The sequence below is a fragment of the Terrapene carolina genome, unplaced genomic scaffold (assembly GCF_002925995.2).
Source record: "Terrapene carolina triunguis isolate 2854851 unplaced genomic scaffold, T_m_triunguis-2.0 Scaffold96, whole genome shotgun sequence".
Taxonomy (NCBI): domain Eukaryota; kingdom Metazoa; phylum Chordata; order Testudines; family Emydidae; genus Terrapene; species Terrapene triunguis.
In genome coordinates this window covers 59,326,347-59,347,016 of record NW_020664447.1, presented here as the reverse complement: position 1 = coordinate 59,347,016, position 20,670 = coordinate 59,326,347, and the positions used below count along the sequence as shown (strand labels likewise).

The window sequence follows — 20,670 nt, the reverse complement described above, 5'->3', positions numbered from 1 at the left end:
AAATGTACCACAGGCTCTTTGCTCATCAGTTTTGTGTTTTGTATTCTCATAGTAAGGCTATTAATGGAGCCCTGGACTAGTCTGCCTTGGCATAGGTGAGTGTTTTAAGTGTGAAACTTCTCAGAAAATCTGTTCAGTAGAAACAGATTTTAAATAATGAGGAAACTAAAAAAAGTGCAAAGTATCCTTTCCCAATTTAAGACTATAAAATGGGAAGAAAGTGAAGTACTAGAACTTGGAAATGTTATCTGATTTTTTAAAAAAATCATGACTTCCCTCCCCCACTACCCCCTTGTAGAAAATAGTTCTACAGTCACAGAAGTTGCTAGGAATGATATTGTAAGATAATTGTTTCATGATGGCAGAAACAATTTTTGCAAAGGAGTGAGGTTTACCCAACATCTGTGCTCTAAGTTTGGGTCTCAAAGCTTTAGGAACTTCAGCTCAGTGGGGTTAGATTGGGCTCTAAAGTTCTCCAACAGAGTTAAAATGATTTTGCATTCTTCTACTGTGCAAAGTGTGGTGGTCACTAGTTAGCAGGTATTGATACCAAGTTTGCTGTAACAGAAATGTCCAGATAATTTGGATATGGACAGTTCTCACTTCTCAGGAATATCTAAATTTAACCATGTGGCATTAATGTGTATGGTCTTCCCTTATACAAATCTGAGGTGATTTAAATTTGTTTCTAAAAAGTTGCTGGTGTTGTGCAAGCAAAACTTTGGGGGAAATATCTTTAAGTGGAAAAATATTTTTAATTTTCCCCTTTGTTCATCTTTATGGAATAGTCAAAAGCAGACTTGATCTAGCAAGCTAGGACCAATTAGGTTAGCAGAAGCTATAGCCTCTGCATGTGGCTTTGTATTTAACAATGGGTGTAAACTCAGATTCATTAGTTTTGATATAGTGTGCCTCTTTCTCCACTCCCCCACCCCCTGCCTTTGGTTTTATAGTACAGTAGAATCTGAGTTATAAACCCCTCGGGAATGGAGGTTGTTCATATGGTTCTTTCAAAAGTTTACAACTGAACATTGACTTAATGCAGCTTTGAAACTTGACTGTGCAGAAGAAAAATGCTGCTTTTTAACCATCTTAATTTAAATGAAACAAGCACAGAAACAAGTTCCTTTTTTTTTTTAGTAGTTTAACACAGCACTGTACTGTACTTGCTTTTTTTGTCTCTGCTGCCTGATTGTGTACTTCCAGCTTCAAATGAGGTGTATGATTGACTGGTCAAATTCAGTTCATAACTGGGTGTTCATAATTCTGAGGTTCTACTGTAGAATGATAGCCAGTAACCACAGCTAGAACTCTGAAACTGATCAGGTAATAAAGGATAGACAAAATGGGGGCCTGTGAAGTTTTGGTGGAGGTGTTCTTGAGCATGCCCAAAAGACACTTCTGTAGGACACCAGGCATTCTCAGAATTAACAAGAACTGAATTCTAAAACAGTTTCAAAAATTCCAAAGTGGCATGTCCCTTTTCTAATGTACACTGCGAGAAACTGATTTTCTGAATGATTCCTGCATAAACCCTCCATGTGGTTAACTTCCAGATTAATAGTGTTTAGCAACTTAAATGCATTGAAGTCAGGATTGGATGCTTGGGGTGGAAGGCAGGATATAATAGAAAGTGGCTGTTAGGGGAAGTAGCAGAGTTGAGTTGTAAAGGGTTTGCAGCTGGTATCAAGCTCTGGGAGGAGAGGATGGGAAGGTATAATGGGAGATCTTGGTAATTAGAAAATAGTCTTCTCTAAGTGCTCTTTTGGTCTTTGGATGGGTGTGTTTGGGTTTGGTTTTTTTAAGGAGGGGTTGTGGTAGCAGCTCTATATCAGGCTTCAGCATTACTTACTAATTTTTATATGTATGTTAAGGTTGAAGATATTTTTTTTCAGTCAAAGGTTTTTAAAGGACAATGAGAAAATGTAGTTGAATTATTCTCTACTCCATTTTTAAATAGACACTTGGCTGATTTTTTGTTGTTGTTGCTTACATTCAGTATGCTACAGCATAACTAACCAAAGGTGAGCAAGAAGGGGATAACTGCATCTGTGTGAGATTATACATTTCTAAAGTTTAAAGTATACCAGAGGCTGAGCTAACAAATTGCCTTGGCCTAAGTTTCCCATATGCTGCTCTAGAAGCGAGGTTTGCATTGTCCAAGAGAATGAGGAGTACTTGTGGCACCTTAGAGACTAACATTTATTTGAGCATAAGCTTTTGTGGGCTAAAACCCACTTCATTGGATGCATGCAGAGACACACACACAAAATGGGTGTTGTCATACTAACTATGCATCTTCCTCATATGTAGACCTTGGGACACTTCAAAAGCATGTAAGATGGGGCACCTTTAGCTCCAAGAGCGATTCCCATGATATTGCTTGATTCAAATACAAGGTTTCCTGAATACCCACTGTGACAAACTACTAGCCAAAGGGATTGTTAAAGTCCCAATCAGTGGCAGCAACTGCATATGATTTAATTACATGGTACAGCACTGACTTCCTATGAAATACATCTTCTACATCACAGAGGTGATTGAGTAGATGAACAGCTTAAGGTCCAGTCTTCTAATTTAAACATATGCAAAAAAAGAGTAGCCCATGGGGACTGTGGAATGTCAGGATAGGTTCAAGAATAGCTGTTTAACCTACAGCAACTATCAGTACAGCATAGAACATGGTGGCCCTCTCTTAAGACTAGCTCCCATGTGCAATCAAGTGCATCAGTGAGCTGCATTATTCATTTATCAACTGTCAACAGCCAGGACCACTTTCCCAGGCCATAGGCCTCTCTGTAAGCACAAGTAGAGGTTCCACAAAGGGTGGGCACATTTAAAAGACTTCAGAGGCTTCCTAGTAACATACTGAATCAATCTCAAGTGATCCTGCCCCAGCTAGCACTTGATTCAGACAACTACCCTACCCACATATTTTACTGATTTAGAACAGTAGGCAGTGCCTCTACCTGCAGGTTCCTGCCTACTGTTAATCAGAAGCAAGCATCACTAGTCATTTGAAATTGGGTGCACCCCTGCCTACACTATCTATGGCCTTATCATGTCAGCCTGTGCTTGCTGGTATATTAGCAATGTTTTTAAAGAAACCTCTTGCCATTTACTAGTGTCTAACCCCACCAAATTTTTTAATTTAGCTCAATCCATGTTCAAGTGGTCCTAGGCCCACTTTGTCCATTCTCATTAGATTTTCACTTGATCACTTTTCCTTACTGTTGCTGCTGTCTCCTTTGCCCCTGGAGATCCACAGGAGCCAGCATATTTGACACCACCTTTACTAGGCCTATAGTTGTTACTCTTTTCAAACTGGCACACTGCCCTAGAATACATACAGCACTGGTGAATCTATTTTTTGCACATGGTTGTTTCATGAAGCATCCAGCCAGAGCAGTCTGGCTTTCTGGTAAATTAAATGGAGGAAGATTGCTCAGAATGTTGATCATCACATGCCCCCTCCCCAATACAATCAGTTTGTTTGTAACCTAGGCCTTCTATTAGCTGTTGAATCTACCCAGTGATGCAAAGGTGTCCTAATATTTTAATATAAAACAATTTCAGCCTTTGAATGCAAAAAACAGTGGAAACATGAACTGAGCCTTGTCTTCCTGAGCCTGCAACCCACCTGAAACCATAAGCTTGGGAGGGAAGAATTGCCACACTTACTGCAGTGGGGGAAATGACAATTTAAAATTTCAGTATTAACTAGATCACTACTGGATGTTTCTGCTAATGCATATATCCCAACCTGCCTTCACTACTGACAGTTCTGTAGTGCACTTAAGCTGTCACTACAAAAGTCTTTTGGGTGTAAACCACGAAGTGCTGTTGCAACAGTTAATAGCATGGCACCTAGAAAATCATAGGAACAACGGTGTGATCCACAAAACCAGCATGTGAACCAGTGGGAGATACCTATGAGAGGGATGTGTGCTAACCCTATCAGGTAAGGTAAAGATTGTACGGTAGGTGGTCCTCTGCCCCTTTCTTCCCCCCACCACCCCTGCAGGTAGCTGAACACCTATCTCTTTCCTAGTTTGAGAGTCCCTCTTGGCAGCAGTAAGTAGAACTAAGGTAGCTGGCTGCTTACCTCAATCAGTAGTGTGCATGTTCAGGCAGGAGATAAACACCCAGGTGCCTAGAGGGAAACTGCAGTGTGCATGCCCAGAGAGGGGAAGGCAGGGGGAGAAGAAACTTAAGCACTGAATGAGCATAGGTTCCTACAGCATTAGGCAGCAGCTGAGTGGGATTTTTGTGGATCACAATAGTACCTAAAAACAAGTTAGGTGCCTTATTAGCCTCATGGATTCCACCCCACTCTCCCTACAGTTTTAGTTATCACACTAAGTGTAAATGGAATTTACACTAGAGAAAGTGTACCGATTTCATAATTAAAACTCCCACATTTTTCAAAACAGAAGCAAAGCAGTCATGGTAAGTTCAGCTTGCCTTCGTGCACCAGGTCTTGCTTTTAACAAACATGTTTGTAACAGGTCACTGACATATCACTTGCCTTTCCTCCACTCAGTGTCAAGCATGGAGAATGGCTTAAGTCCATCTTCCCTTTCAGTCTATTTATTCTCTCAATGGGTAAGCTAAACAATATAAATGCAGAATTGCATTCAAGTGAAATTTATACTTGTCTAGTGTAGTATTGTAAACTAATACAAATCATTTGAGCTGAATGGGTTTGGGCAATTTAACAACTGAAACTTTAGAGACTACAAGCATTGCAGTAGGTTCACACGTTAAGAGTTGATTGGAGAAGAGAGAGTCAAATAGTTTGTTCAATTTCTGTATAGTTTGCTTAACATTACCACCACACAAGTTTTTAGTGACTGCATTTTATTAATTCAAACATTTGTTATTTTCACATTTTGTCTTACTCCTACAGCAAGCACAGCTCTTTGCATGCAGAGTTTTCCTATGCAGCTGACACAATAGCTGGACAGTTCTCAATGTTACTCTAGTTTAGTACACCTTCAGAACAGGTGACTCAAATTAAAAATACTTAATTTAAAATATGACTACTGTACAATGGAGGCCATTTAATTTATCCTTATTTACAAAACACTATCTTGAGAATTATTCTATTAAGCTTCAATTTGAGCAAAGTATTTATATAGAATCCCTTAAGTAACAGAAGTTACTTAACTGAAGATGATTTTACAGGTATAGAAACAGTACATCAGGTTAATTCCCAAGATGTCCGACAACAGCATCAGGTGTCTTGCTGTGCCTCTGGATGTCCTGTAGCTGGAGTATTTGATTGATGAATTAACCCAGGAGGCTCACTCCTATTTTCAAGTGAAGGCAGAGGAGGTGGAAAAGATCCAGCTCTTTGTGGTGGATATTGAGAAAAAGGCCTCAGTGGAAATGGATTTCTCACTGTTTAAAGATAAAGTATTTAGCTAGTTACATTTTTAAAGCTTCATTATCCCCCAAAAAATACAGACTGGGTATTGGATACTCTTCTCACTGTGCCAATCAATCTTCTAGCACTTTAATAATTTACAACTTAACAGTGGCCTGTGTCTGTAAACAACCAAAAGGACATGATGCCAGAAAACCCAAGACTTGTACTAGGTGTTAAGAAATTCCCAGTGCTACAGTCTAGGATGGGAAGAGGTGAAAGATGCACCAAACCATCTTATTACACCTCTCAATGGTATCCAATTACAGGGTACTGCAATGTAATGAGGGCTAACATAGGTATGTGTATGCCACTGCCATCTCAAATAGTCATATGTACTTGAGGTATAAATAACAGGAGTACTTGTGGCACCTTAGAGACTAACAAATTTATTAGAGCATAAGCTTTCGTGGGTTACAACCCACTTCTTCGGATGTACTTGAGGTATGGCATTCTGCAAGGTTCTCCTTTTGCTCAATTTGTAAAGGCCTGTGTTTCTGGAGGAGACAATCAGTGGATACAATCAAAGTCTATCTGTGGAGTATGAACAACTGTGATGGTTGTTAGCAGGGACTTTATTACAGTACATTATTTAAGCATTTTGTTTATAAAGCCCCACATCAGCCCTTTTAAAAGTTTGAGGATGTTAAGTTATTTTTTTTTCATTTTCTACCAACAAAATGTTAGGTAAATAGTCCCTTAAAGCCTTTTAAAAATATCCTTAAATGTTTTTGTCAAAAGTGAAGATCAAACTCATCATCTCACTATAAAAGTTGTGCTGCACTCAGCTCTGGCACTATCTTGTCCCCCCTACAGAGCTAGTATATGAATTTATAAAATGTGCACAACACAACTGTCCCTGGGCACATATATTTTAAAATGCACCAATACATTTGATCATGAGGTTTTGTTGCCTTTTGCAGAGCCTGCTTGGGGTATGTGGGATCATTTGAGTGAGATGGTGGCTTGAGCACGGAAGCTTAACAGTTACTTGGTTGAGGAAAGCTGATCTCCATCCTCCTATTAGCAAGTATAAAGTGACCTGATGCTTCCCAATTTGATTTTGCCAACTCTGAGAGGCATTGGTCAAACTGTTCCACTTACCCTCAGTACACAGATGTGCTATGGGAATGTCTACACTAGAAATGTAAGTTGACCTATATTATTAGGATATACAGCCACGGCAGTAAGTGTGTTCTCCTTGGGTTGGTGGTGTCTCTCCTCACCAGGAGTGCTTCCACCAACTTAAGATTGGCAGTGTGGGAAGCTGAGAGGCTGGTCTCTCAGCTCCCTACTGGGAGCCTGGCTGCCCCATAGGCTCCTGGTGGGGTTCCCTCCCCTGCTTTCTGGGGCCTCTCACCCCAGGGGAACAGGGTCCAGCTTTTCAACCCACTCCTTCTCCCTGCCAGGAGCCAGGCTGACTTGTCAATTTCATGGCTTGGAGGGAGGGGGGACAGCTGGGCTCTAGCTGCCCAGCTTTCTTCTGTGAAATTGACAAGACAGCCAACAGGCGATGTAAGATGTGGTGTCTACACCGACACTGCATCACCTTAACTACTTTGACGTAAGCACCACACCTCTTGTTGAGGTGAAGTTTTGTCGGTGGAGGAAGGCTGTAGTATAGACACTGACCTAATTGGGTAGACATAAGATGGCTTATGTCAACCTTACTGTATAGTGTAGACCAGCCTTCAGATTCTAGAACTTGTCAAAATTCCAACACAATGCTTCTCCTCTCCTGCCACAGATCTGTCACCAAAGAGGCTACCACATCAGAACAATCTTGTGCATGAAATAGAATTAGTATCTTACAGTGAGCAATACTCAATTCTACTTCATAGGTAGGCCAATGAAATAGGTTGAGTCTTAATAGAGGCAAAGGCAAGCCCTCATTTCAGTCTGGGGGCAGTTAGTGGTTTGCCCATTACAGGATCTTCTGAGCAGTGGAAACAGAGGAACAGAAACAGCAGCACTATACCAGCATTCAGCCTTCCTGTCATGGTGGTGAGGCATTTTCCTATTGCCCTTACTGAATTATCAAGTGCCCACATCCCTTCAGATCTTCTCTACTATTCTTGGTCTGTACTTAATTTGGTATATTCTAAGCACCTGTGTCACATGTGTATTGTAGAAGGCTAGAACTTGACAGGATCTCAGTTTATTTCCTTTAGCTAAAATTAAAAAAGCTAGCCAGCTGGGGAAGATTTAACTTTTCATTTACATAGCTTCCAGTTCAAAACTAAAGCTGGAGCGTAATTTAGTTCACATTGCTGTCTAATGGCTTGTTATCAAAGGGCAGAAAATATTTTTAAAGTGAAGAGCTAGTGTAAGTATATAAAGAAACTAGTGCAGGGGTGGCCAACCTGTGGGTCCAGAGCCACATGCAGCTCTTCAGAAGTGAATATGCAGCTCCTTTCCAGTGTGCCGGGAGGTGCTCACTGCTCAACCCCTGGCTCTGCCACAGGCCCTGCCCCCACTCCACCCCTTCCCAGAGCTTCCCGCACACCACAAAACAGCTGATCGGGAAGTGCAGGGAGGGAGGGGGAGCCTCAACAGTTAGAGTGCAGTGCACTCTACCCATGCCCCCCCCCTCCTCCCACCAAACAGCCTGTCTATGCTGAGGGGGTGCTGGCATAGGAACTGGTTATGCCAGCTCTACACCTGCTGGGAAACAGGGATGGGCTAGAGAATCTGGCCTAGTTTCCTTAACTGTAAAATCACTTATTTGTAAATCTCTTAGGTAGTACATTATACAAGAGCAACAGGATGGATAGATTTGGGATAAAACTGAAGTCTTAACTGTAACTTTATGCAAAATTAGTTACTTTGTCATGCCCTTCACCTTAGCTTGATTTGGAGGAGAGGAAAAGAGGGTGCGCAGAACAAGAAAGATTGTACCAACACCAAAAGAGGTCTTAGTTAGATACAGTAAGCTCAGGAACATAATTTACATATACACCCTGAGGATGGTAGTTTTAGGGAATTTAAACTAATTAAGAAAACAAATGCAAAGAGAAATTACATACTTGCCACTGAAGGACGTGGTAGACCAGCAAAATCTCTTGGAAAATATTCACGAGGTCCATACATGCCAATAGGAGGAGGAGGTGGGAAAGGAGGTCCTCTTCTAATAAAAGCTCCTCTAGGATCCACTGGCAGCAGAGGAGCTCTCACGGGAGGGAGAGGTGGGGGGGCAAACCCTGATCCAATTGCTTCACTTTCAGAGGCAAGTGATTGATCAGACACATTTAGGAAATTCTGTAACAAAAAAAAAAAAAAAACTGGTAAATTAGCTTTCTGAAAGAGAGATCTCCTGTACCCTGAGGCCTGAGCTACAAAGCCTGGCTTCTATTCCTGGCTCTGCCAGTTAATCTTAAAGAATGCAGTTGGGAACCATCAAAGGGGGGGGGGGGGGAGGGGGGGGGGGGGGAGTGGGGAAAATGAGTGTGCACAAGCCATCACCCTGATCACTATATGTTGTATCCCCTTCCCCACATCCTTTTGTCTTTTTAGTTTTTCAGATGGTCAATTAATTTGGGACAGGGACTGTGTTGTCTTATATATGTGCTTGGATACATGCCTAGTACATTGTGGGTGCTATCACAATCTATACACAGATGTGTGTCTTTTTAAAGTGATAAAAGAGGAACAAACCAGAACATAACTGATCTACTATATACAAAAAAAAACCTTACCTTAAAAATGTTAGAACAAACTAGATTAAAAAAATATCCTTGCACAAAAAGTTTGTTAGAAAATAAATTTTCCAAGTTTTTGTTCATCCATTACTTACACTAAAATTGGGATGGTCTTTAGTTCCATTTCCACTTGGCTCTGTCCTCAAACTATTTTCTGGAGATGCTTGCCCATCTGTGTTGAAAAGTAACGAAGTAAAGTAGCACTGATACGTTTTCCCACCACTTCTTCCCCAAACAAGATGATAATTTGCCCCCCCCCCCCCAAAAAAGAGGGGGGAAGGGGTGTTGGATATGTGCTCAGAGGCAATTAAGGATCATGTATCTGGGCCTGAACATTATCATATCCATTTAGGAAGAGGATAAACATCCCATGCTAGCACTACAACCTAGCTTCAGTTTTTCCAAGTTGCTGTTGGCCAAATAAACTTTTTTATCCTGGATATTATATTTCTCAGTTATAACATGAATGATCTTCCTTGCCTGGGAACATACATCTTCGTATATACCACACCACTAAGGTTTGCTACTTTTGGTCCAACTAAATTTCTGTGGTCTATCCTTCAGTCTGAAGACCTACAAAGATGGCCACCATCACAACAGACACATGGCAGCAATCTCAGCAAAATCTCCAAGGAGACTGCAATATTCTCTCACCCCCTATATCAAACCTGGATCAGGGCTGAGAAAGAATCATAGTGTAAGTTTCCCCACAACGCCTTGTTGCTACTTGTGTTAGATCTGTTTTGTAAACAAAGATAAATTTAATCTCCAGTGTATTAATCTGGCACCTTTCATAAGAATTAAAGTGTTCTAAAAAAAAAAAAAAAATGAAAAAAAAGAGTTGGAAAGGAGAGGCGTGGATGCCAGAAGGGAATCTGACAGATTGTATTGTCACTGACTGTGGCCCTCCCTAAAATAAAAAACAAAACGAAAACCACACACTTGGGGAATTGATTTTTGAACAATCCTGCTTTAGCATCTCCTTTTATATGAGCAAAAAGCATTGAAATGAAAAGAAATAGCGAGCCAGGACAGCTACTTATGCCACCAGGCAAGTAACGCTGAACCTCTATTTGCACTTTATATTTGGTTTGCTTCTTCCATAGCACAGAGAAGAAGTTTTTCTCAATCAACAAATAGATTATCGAGGTCCTTTTCTGGATCATCTACTCAGTGGGGTACACTCTGAGGTGTGATTTAACTGCTCCATGTAGACCTAGTGTACTTCAACACAGCACCACTTGAAATAGTACTACATTAAAGCACCCTAGGGAATCTTTACTGAGCACCAGCAGGGTAGCACTCAAGTTGTCAAACCTAGGAGCTAGGGTGGGGTTGACAGCCCGAGCTCCAGCTCAAGTCACAACCCCAAAGCAAGGTCTATACAATTATTTTTAGCATGCTAGTGCAAACCTCATTACCACAAGTCTGGACCTGGGCTGAGAGGCTCATTCCCAGCAGCAGCGTAAGCATACCTGGTGCGTTCCTCATTTTCTGGATGTTTGACTTGAAACATCCAAGATCTGATTTGCAGGAGTGCGGAGCACTCACAGCTGTAACTGAGTCAGTGGGTCCTGTGCTTTGAACATATAAGGGGCTATAAAAATAGTAAGTACTCTGAAAAAAATCAGACCCTAAAGGTCTCAATTTGGGCACCCAAAGTCAGTGGATACTTGATAGTTTTAGCCTTAATCTCTCTGTGCCTCAGTTTCCCATTTTCCAGAGGGGATAACATTTTTAGCGCACAAGAGTGTTGTGGTAACATTTGTGAAGCACTTTGATGCTACAGTGATGAGTCCCATAGGAAAGCCCATGAGGGAATGATTAATGTTGCATTCAGTGCAGAGTTTGAATGCTGTAAATAGGCATAGGACCACACACTGAATGAGGAGGATACAAAGAAAACATTGAATAGCTACCATTCAGAGAGCACAATCCATCCTGTGGAATAGATTGCTATGCTGATAATCGGGAAAGTAGTATCTGGGCTAGCAAATGTTGAAATACGTTTCTGAACAGAAGAATCTCGTTACAGGTTTGGGCCATGGTAACTAAAAAGTTCATCTACTACCGTACCTTATTACATAATTATATAATAGTAAGATCTTTCATTCAGTCACATAATGGCAGCAGATTAAAGCAATTCTTACCTGCTTTATCAAAAGACTGCATGTTATAACTTCGTAGTTCTGCTGGTCCAGAAAGTCTTCCTGAGTTTGGAGGATTAGAATAAAATCTTTCTTGTCTTCGAGGGGGGAGAGTTGGATCATTATATGGCTGACCTACCATTCAATTAATCACAAGAGGCAGTCTATTTAACAGAGTGTCTCAGGTTTTTTGTTAATTAAGTTATATGTCTATCTGTTGCTCTTTGGATTTTTTAAAATCTCACAAAACATCTAAAATTAGATATTTTATTTTAAGACAATTGTCCTATATTATACACTAAGAAATGAAGATAAGTCTCCAGCAGGGCATTCTTACTACTTGCACTTCTGGTAAATAAAACATCAAATTCTACCACAGATTTAAAATAAGATCTCAACTGCTGCTTACGAATACAATACCAGAAAAATCCTACTATGCAAATTGAACCCAACATGACCGATGCAGCAGTTGACCTACATGCTGGATCAGGGCCTAAGACAGGAATAATTACCATATGTTTTAAAATATGCAGTATGTTCAATATAAATGAAGTTTGATTTTTTTTTTTTTTTTTAAGACTACATTAACATGTACTGTAGCAGGCCATGCTATAGAGACTGTCCTACTTCAGTGAATCTGGAATACCTACATTCAAGGCATATTCCTGTCATGTTCTAAAAGGTGACCTGAAACTGGATTTCTTTTTAAATTGAGCTTGGGCCCTTGACTGTTTTATTATGTATATAGATGGCCTGAAAGGTTGTGTCCCCCTCATTTCTCCCATGCTTATGTTGTGACTTAGACATATCAGGAATGTCAAGTTTGGTTGTCCCTGGTTTTGCTGAACACCACATGGGAGATCAAGAATATTTACTGTGAACGTTAATAATTTAATTGAAGGGGCACGGGTGAAATCAACCTCTAACAGAGCCTTCCTTTAATTAAAAAGTAAAACCTGTTTAACTTCAATGACTTAGCACATATGTTTTAAACAGTCTGTATATCTACACTAGGAAAAAAGCTGTTTTCTCACAAAGATACAAGATTTTACAACGTGTTGAACTATCTCTTTGTAAAAAAGACCATTTCCTAGTGCAGACATACCCTCTATAGATCAGCTCTGCTCTCTTAGCTCTTGAGATCTCACCATTTCTCCAGTGATCACAGAATCTTCCAGGCTAGACACGGCTTGAATTTCTAATGCCTAGAGCAAGCCTCTAATAAAATATTTGCATTTAATTTAATCCCCAAATGCTCAGTTATACATTATATATACAGTCCTATGCTTGGTGCATCACAGAGCCATGCATCTCCGGAGAGGAGCTCCAGGAGAAATCTAAACTCCTCCTGGGACTCACCAGTACACAAGGGGAAATTAACCTACTATTATACCCTTCACGTGTTGCAGCATATTCTCCCTTGTGCACAGAAAGTAGGGTTACATGTCAAAGTCAGGTAGAAAGCAATGACTATAAATTTCTTTTTAAAATGTAGCTAGTATCTGAACACACATCAGTTTCCAATATTCTTATAATTACATTTTTACAAATATCTAATGGCCCAGGATATTTACCTGATGATGGGAGCATTATCCTATGATCTCTATCCCATGGAGGAGATAGGGACCCAGTGTCTGAAGGTGCTCTGTGGGGATCAGAGCTCAATTCTCCTCTTTCATTAGCAGCTTCATACATGGCAGGGTTCCCTGCTCCTCTTGATCCTTATTAAAGAAATAAGATATCAGTTTATTCAAACATTTTAATAATGTTTTGCAGCAATCTTCACTGTCTGTCAATAGTAAGAAAAAAACTCAGAGTGCCAGTGCTTTAAATATGTGGTAGAAGCATAGCTAAAGCAGGACAATTCACCTGGTAAATTGTCATGAGTTACCATAATTGCTGCATCAGCTTAGTTGTCATGTTTACTGAAAGTGTTGAAAAGGTTTGCTTAAAGAAATAAAAGCTTAATTCCTTAAAAGTTGAATCTAGAATATATATTCAGATTCCTCTTCTTTTTAAAAAGTATATTATAAATCCTCCTATCATTCCAATCAGTGAAGCTGATACCTTCTTGTTAAAAGTTCTTCAGTCAGTCCCCTGCAGCTTAAAGGGGCATGGTCAAATTAAAAGAACTCACTGAATTTTTTAACCTACCATTCTAGTGAGTAACACTTTCAAAAGTAGGAAGAGAAGAGAATCAAATGAGATTAGAGCATTTAAAGTTGGTTTCACAGTTCAGAAGAAATAGGGAAAGTATGTTTTATTGTAAGTGTGGTAAGACCACAAAAAATGGGAAGGAAAACTCAGGAGCTGTGTAGTAGATGAAACTACTTTATTCTTTTATAAAATACTCTTGTAAGTTGTCGGTTTCCCTTTAAAAAAAAAAAAAAGCATGATTTGCTCTGAAAAAAATGACAAATATGAAACTCCATGATGTCATTTTGAGTTTCAATTACTTTTCTTAACTGTCAGCACCTCAAACAGCCTGGAATCTGAAAGTCAAGCTATTTTCTGTCTTACACAAAATTACAAAAAGATTATACAAATCAGAACTTAGTTACCACTTTTTTTTAAATATCTTGCTCGCTCTGCAGCATGAAATGAATACTAGATACTTATTTCTGTCACTAAAATAAATAGGCAGGACTATGCATACACTGTCTCTTTTCACAGTAGAATTGCACTTTAAAGTGAACAAGTTGAAACTTTCATTCCTTCCTCCTGTCCCCCACAGAGAACCAAATCATCCTGGAGTCCATTCAACTGTTAATAACTTCTGTACTGTTTCTCTTCAAATTTGAAGGTATTTGTAATGTAAAGGTGTATACAAAATTCCAGTTTCTCTATTATTTAGAAAATAAATTACTAATTAAGAGACCATTTTTTAAATGCGGCATAGCTAAGTCCAAACTTTCCATCTTCAGTCTGCATTTTCAAAGTTCTATGAACTTAAATTGTTAACCTTAAAGTGCAGCTGGCCTCAATTTTTAATTTTAAAATGCTATTTTTAAATGAATTTTGATTATTTAGGGTCCTAAGCTGATCTGCTGCTCCTCCTCACAAGTAGAAGGATCTCATCTCCAAGCAAGCTGGGTCTGAATATGTCATTAGGGGCAGACGACGACAGTAGTAATTGGAGAAGCAGCTTCTGCAAAGAATGAGCCAGAGACTTCCACTCCCACTGCATTGTAACAAACTGCTAAGCTCCCTTGCAACACTTCACCTTATCCCCATTCCTCCAGTTCTCTTCTGTTTGCAAAGAATACCACAGAATCTGTGGGAGATAGAGGTGAAGGGAGTCACAGATTCTCCTCCTCCCCCCCATCTGTAGGACAGTGGTGTTCTCCTGAACAAAGGCTGCCACAGATTTTAATTTTATTTTATTTGGGGGGGGGGGGGGAAGAGAAGAGGAAGGTACTCCTTCCTTCAAGCCCTACCTCACTTCCCAGAGAAACATATTTCTTGCCAGCCCCATTAGGATTGTGGCACACTGTTTGGTTGCATAGGTGCACTCCCCTCCCTTTGCCATCTTCAGACCACTATTCTTTGAGCTGGGAGCAGCAGCACTCTCTTCAGGAAACTAATGATGTCACTGACCAACTCTTGTTGCTGATCCTGGAACGAGATTGAGCAGGAATTCTACCTCTGTAAAGGAGGACAGGCTTAGGCAGCATCCCTGTCTGTCCAAGAGAGACCAAGTTTGCCTGTTTCCCTACACTTCTGTAGAAAGTGATGCCAAAATGAGTAAAACCATAGTGTAGTGGTCCAGTATTACATAATGGACTGCTTTAAAAATGAGTAAAAAAAATATTTTCATGTTTATCTGGGGATTTCATTTTATACTGAATTGGCTGTTTGTAAATACTTTTGCTGGTCACCATCAAGAGAAAAAGGTGAGAGATTAATAGAGGAGAATGAAATTCAGAACAGAGATGATTTGAAATTTAAGAATTGTACCTCTTCCTCCACCACCTGGAAGCATAGGTGAAAGTCTTAAAGGGCCCTCCAATAAGGTTGGCGGGGAAAGAAAAGCTCTTGTTTCAGATGAAGGCCGGCCCATGGGTGAGGGTCCATATGGGGAATGCTCTGGAACAGTTAAAACAAAATATTAAAATTCAGTGTTAAAAACTACGCAAGTAGTTTACTTTTCACAATTTAAATTCAAAACTTGGGTCACAAGTGAAATGAATCGGGTGGTTTTGTTATGTGTTCTAGAATGAAACCACCATGTGTCATGCTTTCAGTCTAATTTCAAAGGCATTTCAAAATTCTTATTTTGACTAAATACCCAGTAGAAAAATGTTTAAGTGATCTAGAATAATTTATTCACTCAGGGTCAGCTTTTTTTTTTTTTTTTTTTTTAAAAAGGTGATATTTGCATGCACAAATGCTTGCTGTGCTTACAACAGTTATGAATATGCTGTTTTGGAGGGGGGAGAAAGCCAAAACATCACCACCACCACACCTGTAGTATTTTACAATCCAAAAAAACAGTTTTAAAAACTCCACTGTACCTCTGCCAAATGGTCTAACTGGGACATCAAGAGCATGAGGATCTTTTTCTAAAAGGTCAAATCTAAATTCCATTTCAGTTAATCTGTAAATACGGGAAGAACAAACAAACAAAAAGTTACTAACTTTATATATAAAAAAAAAATCATACCAGTTTCCTGGAAATCCATCATTCTCCACCAACATTTCTATTGAAATATAAAATTAATCTATAATTCCATTTCCTAGGTGTAGGGTGACCAGATGTCCCAATTTTATAGGGACAGTCCCGATATTTGGGGCTTTTTCTTATATAGGATCCTATTACCCCCTACCCTCTGTCCTGATTTTTCACACTTGCTATGTGGTCACCCTACCTAGGTGGTATCAAAGATATTACATTAGCTAGTGAAATAAATTACGAAGAATAATTGTCAAACATAGAACAAGTTATCAATTTAAGTATTCCTCAAAATACTCATCTACCTTTATACTGAAAAGGTAAAAATTGTAATTCACACATTAAAAATGGAACAAATGTTACAAGCCCCAATATCACATAATCCTCAGTTACTGTAAACCTCCTTTCAAGTATTTTTAAATGGTCTATTAAATAAGTAAACAGTACTCAATTTTAAGAGTACAAACATTCAGTAATCAATGTTCCTGGTTAATATAGGAGATCATTTAACAAATTCCTGGTGCTATCTTTCTCAAAATAGGTATTTAATTTCAATATTTTTAACCAGATCTTACATTCACATACTATAACCCTGGTTACATTTCATTTGTCCCCTTCTTTCATTACCCAAACAGAATAACATTCTCTCCATCAGTATCTATGCCAAGATGGACTAATGTTCCTTCTACCGTTTTAACTATGGAGAGAGACTGAAGGTGTACCATGCTACTAACATTGTGCAACCTGATTGTTGCTGGGGCAATTTGTACTGTAGTGTGGCTAAGAAATCACTCCTGCTCAGTCTAGATTCTCAGCAGTTTTCCATTTCTACAAGTATCAGTCACTTGGAAATGTTTCCACCACCCATCCAAGGTTTTCCATTATCACAGAACATTACTAAGACATGGAAGAAAAACAGGGCAAACAGCTGCATTCCTACAAACCTGTGGACTCATTAGTTAAGGGTATTATACTGAAAATACATGAATGACCATGACACATTAAGTCATGCACAATCTGAAAAATAATTTACCCACACCCATTTGTAGCTGTGGCAGTTATGGTTTTACGCTTTTTCCACTAGCTCTTTCAGAAAGAGCAAAATTACAGCTAAATTATACTGTTCAGAATCTATCCAGTACAGTACTTACTTTTGTCTGTTGTGTGCATTTTCTTTTCTCAGATCATCAAGATGTCTTTCCGCTGCCCGGGATGTGAGCTTTAGGGGAAAAAAAACCCTATTCAATTAAATATTTCATAACTAGTACACCTCCTGGATTTCCAGTAAGCATTTCTAACTGATAATTTGTAGGCCCGTTGCTCGTAACATAAAACAGGTCTACAAAGTATACGGGAAATTATCACATGTACTTTTTAGGAAAGTGCAAAAAGGTATATATACTGGATTTCACCAACAAAAACCAGCATAAATATTTTTAATAACCATCCACATAGAAAACACATACTAGGAAATTCTGACTTAGAGGAGGTTGAAACTCCTAGATATTTTTCACAATCAGTGTAAGTTATTAGCAGTTCCACTGAAGTCAACAGTTAAAACATCACATGATCAGAATCAGTCTTATGTAGAATTTTAAGAGGCTACACCCCACATCAGATTTTTGCCGTATTTAAAAATAGTGCAAATCAAAGGAAGCCAAGTCGTAAAGTTACTAATACTACTGACCTTACAGAATCCAAAACAAGCATTATAAACTGATTGTAATCTTAACAGACAGCAAATGTGTAAACTTAAGTAAGATCTCAAGTTAAAACGAGATCAAATAATGTTAGATGTTAATTATTCTTTTTAATGTCTTCAGAAGAACGGTACAATAACAATTAATGAAAAAATCCTGAAAAGATTCTTTGTTTCAGAAGTAAGTGATAGTGGATGAATTTCAAATAAACAGCACGCAAATGAAAAAAATCAAAGTTTGTATCTAACAGTGAAGGGAAGAGGGGATGAAATACGGTCTTTTGTTCTTTTCTTGAATAAAACACACTTACTTTAGGGCGAAACTATTCCCACAGTTACATGCACACAACTCTGACTTCAATGGAAGCTGCATGTGAATATCCGATGGCAGAATCTAACCTTACCTATCCTGACTTATAGATTCTTTGAGGCACACATTAAAATTGGCCATGGGGAAACAAAACAAAACAAAAAACCCACACCATTCAAAATTATAAGCAAGTTTTAAGACCTAAATAAGATCTATTTGAAAACTTGCAAAAAGTACCCTGGCTAGGGCAGTATGGGGAGTACCCTAGCATGGAGTCCCATTAACATATCAATAGGATTCTCTCCTATGTAGGCCCCTTTGCAAGATTGAAGTATTTATTAGTAGTGAGAGATTTTCATTTTCTAGTTTAAGAGAAGAGATAAATGGATTTTGCAATAATATTCTTACAAAAAAAAGCAATGGAGCAGAATGTTATCACAGGACAAAATGTCTTTTACTATTAGATAAAGGCAGAACAGTACAGCCAGGGAATTTATTAAAATGCCATTGAAACAAGGCCAAAAAGTTTATTTACAAAAACATCAAAATTATTAAATAACATCTTGTTCCAGTGGATTTATATATATAGCAAGTGATTTTCTTTAATTCTGCCAGAATGTTACAGACTTGGTTTAATTACTACAGCTATTTTATCTGATAAAACTATTCATTAAATATTTTTGTTAGTAGGTTTCTGAATGACAGACAAGTCTTTAGGTTTTTTTGTCTGTAAACACCCCACTAAAGTCAAGGTATAATGCAGTCTGTTCACCAGACAGTTAGAAAAATTACAGTGCTCTTCAATGACAGAGCTGAGAAATTTTAAATATTTGGAACTTACCCAGTTATCGTGAGCTTTTTTCTCATGTGAATTAATCTATTAAAGAGAGATATGCATAGAATACCTTTAAAATAAGTTATTCATCTGACACAAAAAAATAAATTAAGACTTCAAGGCTGTTTTCTGATACATGAACAGGCCCCCAGAGTTTAAACTGAGAAGTTATATTCTGACTCAAAAATACCACCCACTTAGTAGTCTTTGCTAATTGTAATTTATATCAAGGTATGTCTGATAAAATTACCCAAATAAAGCCAAATGCAGTACTGCAAGCAGCTTTAAAGTGGTAGTTTCAAGTTGAAAGTCAACTGTTACATTCCTGAGTATGGCAAAATGCCAGTTAAGTCAATAAAGTATATACCTGACTCTGATAAGAATGAATGGTTCTGTCTAGCTCTTCTTCTAGATCTTTTGCTCGTTGTCTGTAATAAAAATGTTACAGAATACAATTTTAAATATGAATACCACCACAGATAGTGACACTGCAAATAAATAACTCGGAGTTTATACACACACACACACACACAACACTATTGTTACCTATGACCAAGGCCTAATTAAAAAAGGAATAATAAAAAGAGGGGAGTGGGGAGGAGAGATCGATCCTTGGCCCTGTTGAAGTGGTGCAAAGAAGACTGGAAAAGGTGGTCTAAGTGGCAAGCTGAAGATTTCTCTGGCATAAGGGAAATCCTCCAGTGATGTAGAGCCAGCAGAGTCTGCCCTACTCTTTGCAGCGCACTGCTAAAGTAGGTATTTTTGCATACCTGCAGTTACCAGCTGCCAGAGTTGTCCCTTAAGGGTCATTAGAGACTTGAGGACTGCTACAAGTTGCACTAGGGACCAAAATGACCCAGGAAAAGGGAACATAAAAGGTGATATAAGGCCATCTTTCTTCAACCCCCCACCCCACCTACATCCTCCTTCAGACCCTGTGTTAAACACAGCTCAGCCACACCCAAAGATTAAGCCCAAGGTAAGCACAGATTTTAATTATGTTCCACTACTTGCAATATCCTCTTAGAAACTTTAAAATAAAATTTCCCTACTACTTCATATTTTGCCTAAATACGAAAGGACAGATTGTGTTTTGCTACCCCTTGATGCCAGCCCTGGCTTTTATATGCAGTTATTGTGGAACAGGCGGGCCATGGAGTTTTTATAGCATGTTGGGGTGGAGGCCTCAAAAAGAGCAAGGTTGAGAAACCTCTGTTCTAAAGAATCAGTCATCAAATTGTGCTCAAAAAGTCACCAACTTCCAAGGGGAGTAAAGGTTCAAGAATCATGCCATTCTTTGGTAACCTCAAAGACAAACTATCCTACTTTAATTATAACAAAATTTTAAGATTCTACACACTGATGGAAGAAGAGAGCCTGCCACTAGGCACTTGAGTGTCATGTGTATTTATCATCACACACACAGAGAATAATTCATTTGTATAAGCTAGCATAACTATAGAAAGCATCGAAAGTGTGTGTGTGTGTGTGTGTGTGTGTGTGTGTGTGTGTGTGTGTGTGAGTGAGAGAGAGAGACTATATTCTGTAACAATGCATTATAATAAGTAAATTTACTAATTCTCTTGTGGATTTTGTAAACTTTAGAGCAAATGCCAACAGTAAATAAAAATTTGTAAATACCTGTAAATGTTTAGTTCTTCAGCAGCATGATTAATTTTCTCATCTACTTTAGACAGTTTTTCTTCTTTCTGTAACCGTTCTCTCTCTTCTACTGTTAGTTTCCTTTAACACACAGACAGTATGGTTAGCTGTACCTCAAATAATAATTTCACAGTTATTCTCTCAAAGAGATTATTCAGTGTGATTATTCACCCACAGTAGCAGAAAGAGATTATTCACCCACAGTAGCAGAAAGAGATT

General features: G+C 38.8%; 1 protein-coding gene across 7 annotated transcripts in view; it reads right to left on the bottom strand.

Annotated features, from left to right (window-relative positions):
- Positions 1 to 4,835: 4,835 nt before the first annotated feature.
- The window catches only part of MIA2 (MIA SH3 domain ER export factor 2), a 63,585-nt gene continuing 47,750 nt past the window's right edge, over positions 4,836 to 20,670 (bottom strand). For 5 of the 7 annotated variants that reach the window (XM_026651537.1, XM_026651531.2, XM_026651532.2 and 2 more), the window contains 11 exons: positions 20,431 to 20,532; positions 19,157 to 19,217; positions 18,796 to 18,831; positions 17,097 to 17,164; positions 15,788 to 15,870; positions 15,231 to 15,359; positions 12,848 to 12,994; positions 11,277 to 11,408; positions 9,222 to 9,298; positions 8,455 to 8,686; positions 4,838 to 5,403 (listed from right to left, as the gene is read on the bottom strand). In XM_026651537.1, coding sequence (XP_026507322.1) covers positions 5,237 to 5,403; positions 8,455 to 8,686; positions 9,222 to 9,298; positions 11,277 to 11,408; positions 12,848 to 12,994; positions 15,231 to 15,359; positions 15,788 to 15,870; positions 17,097 to 17,164; positions 18,796 to 18,831; positions 19,157 to 19,217; positions 20,431 to 20,532 — 1,234 coding nt within the window. In that variant the 3' untranslated portion in view covers positions 4,838 to 5,236. Of the gene's footprint in view, positions 5,404 to 8,454; positions 8,687 to 9,221; positions 9,299 to 11,276; positions 11,409 to 12,847; positions 12,995 to 15,230; positions 15,360 to 15,787; positions 15,871 to 17,096; positions 17,165 to 18,795; positions 18,832 to 19,156; positions 19,218 to 20,430; positions 20,533 to 20,670 lie in introns of all 7 variants that reach the window. The other 2 variants (XM_026651533.1, XM_026651534.1) reach the window with 2 other exon arrangements.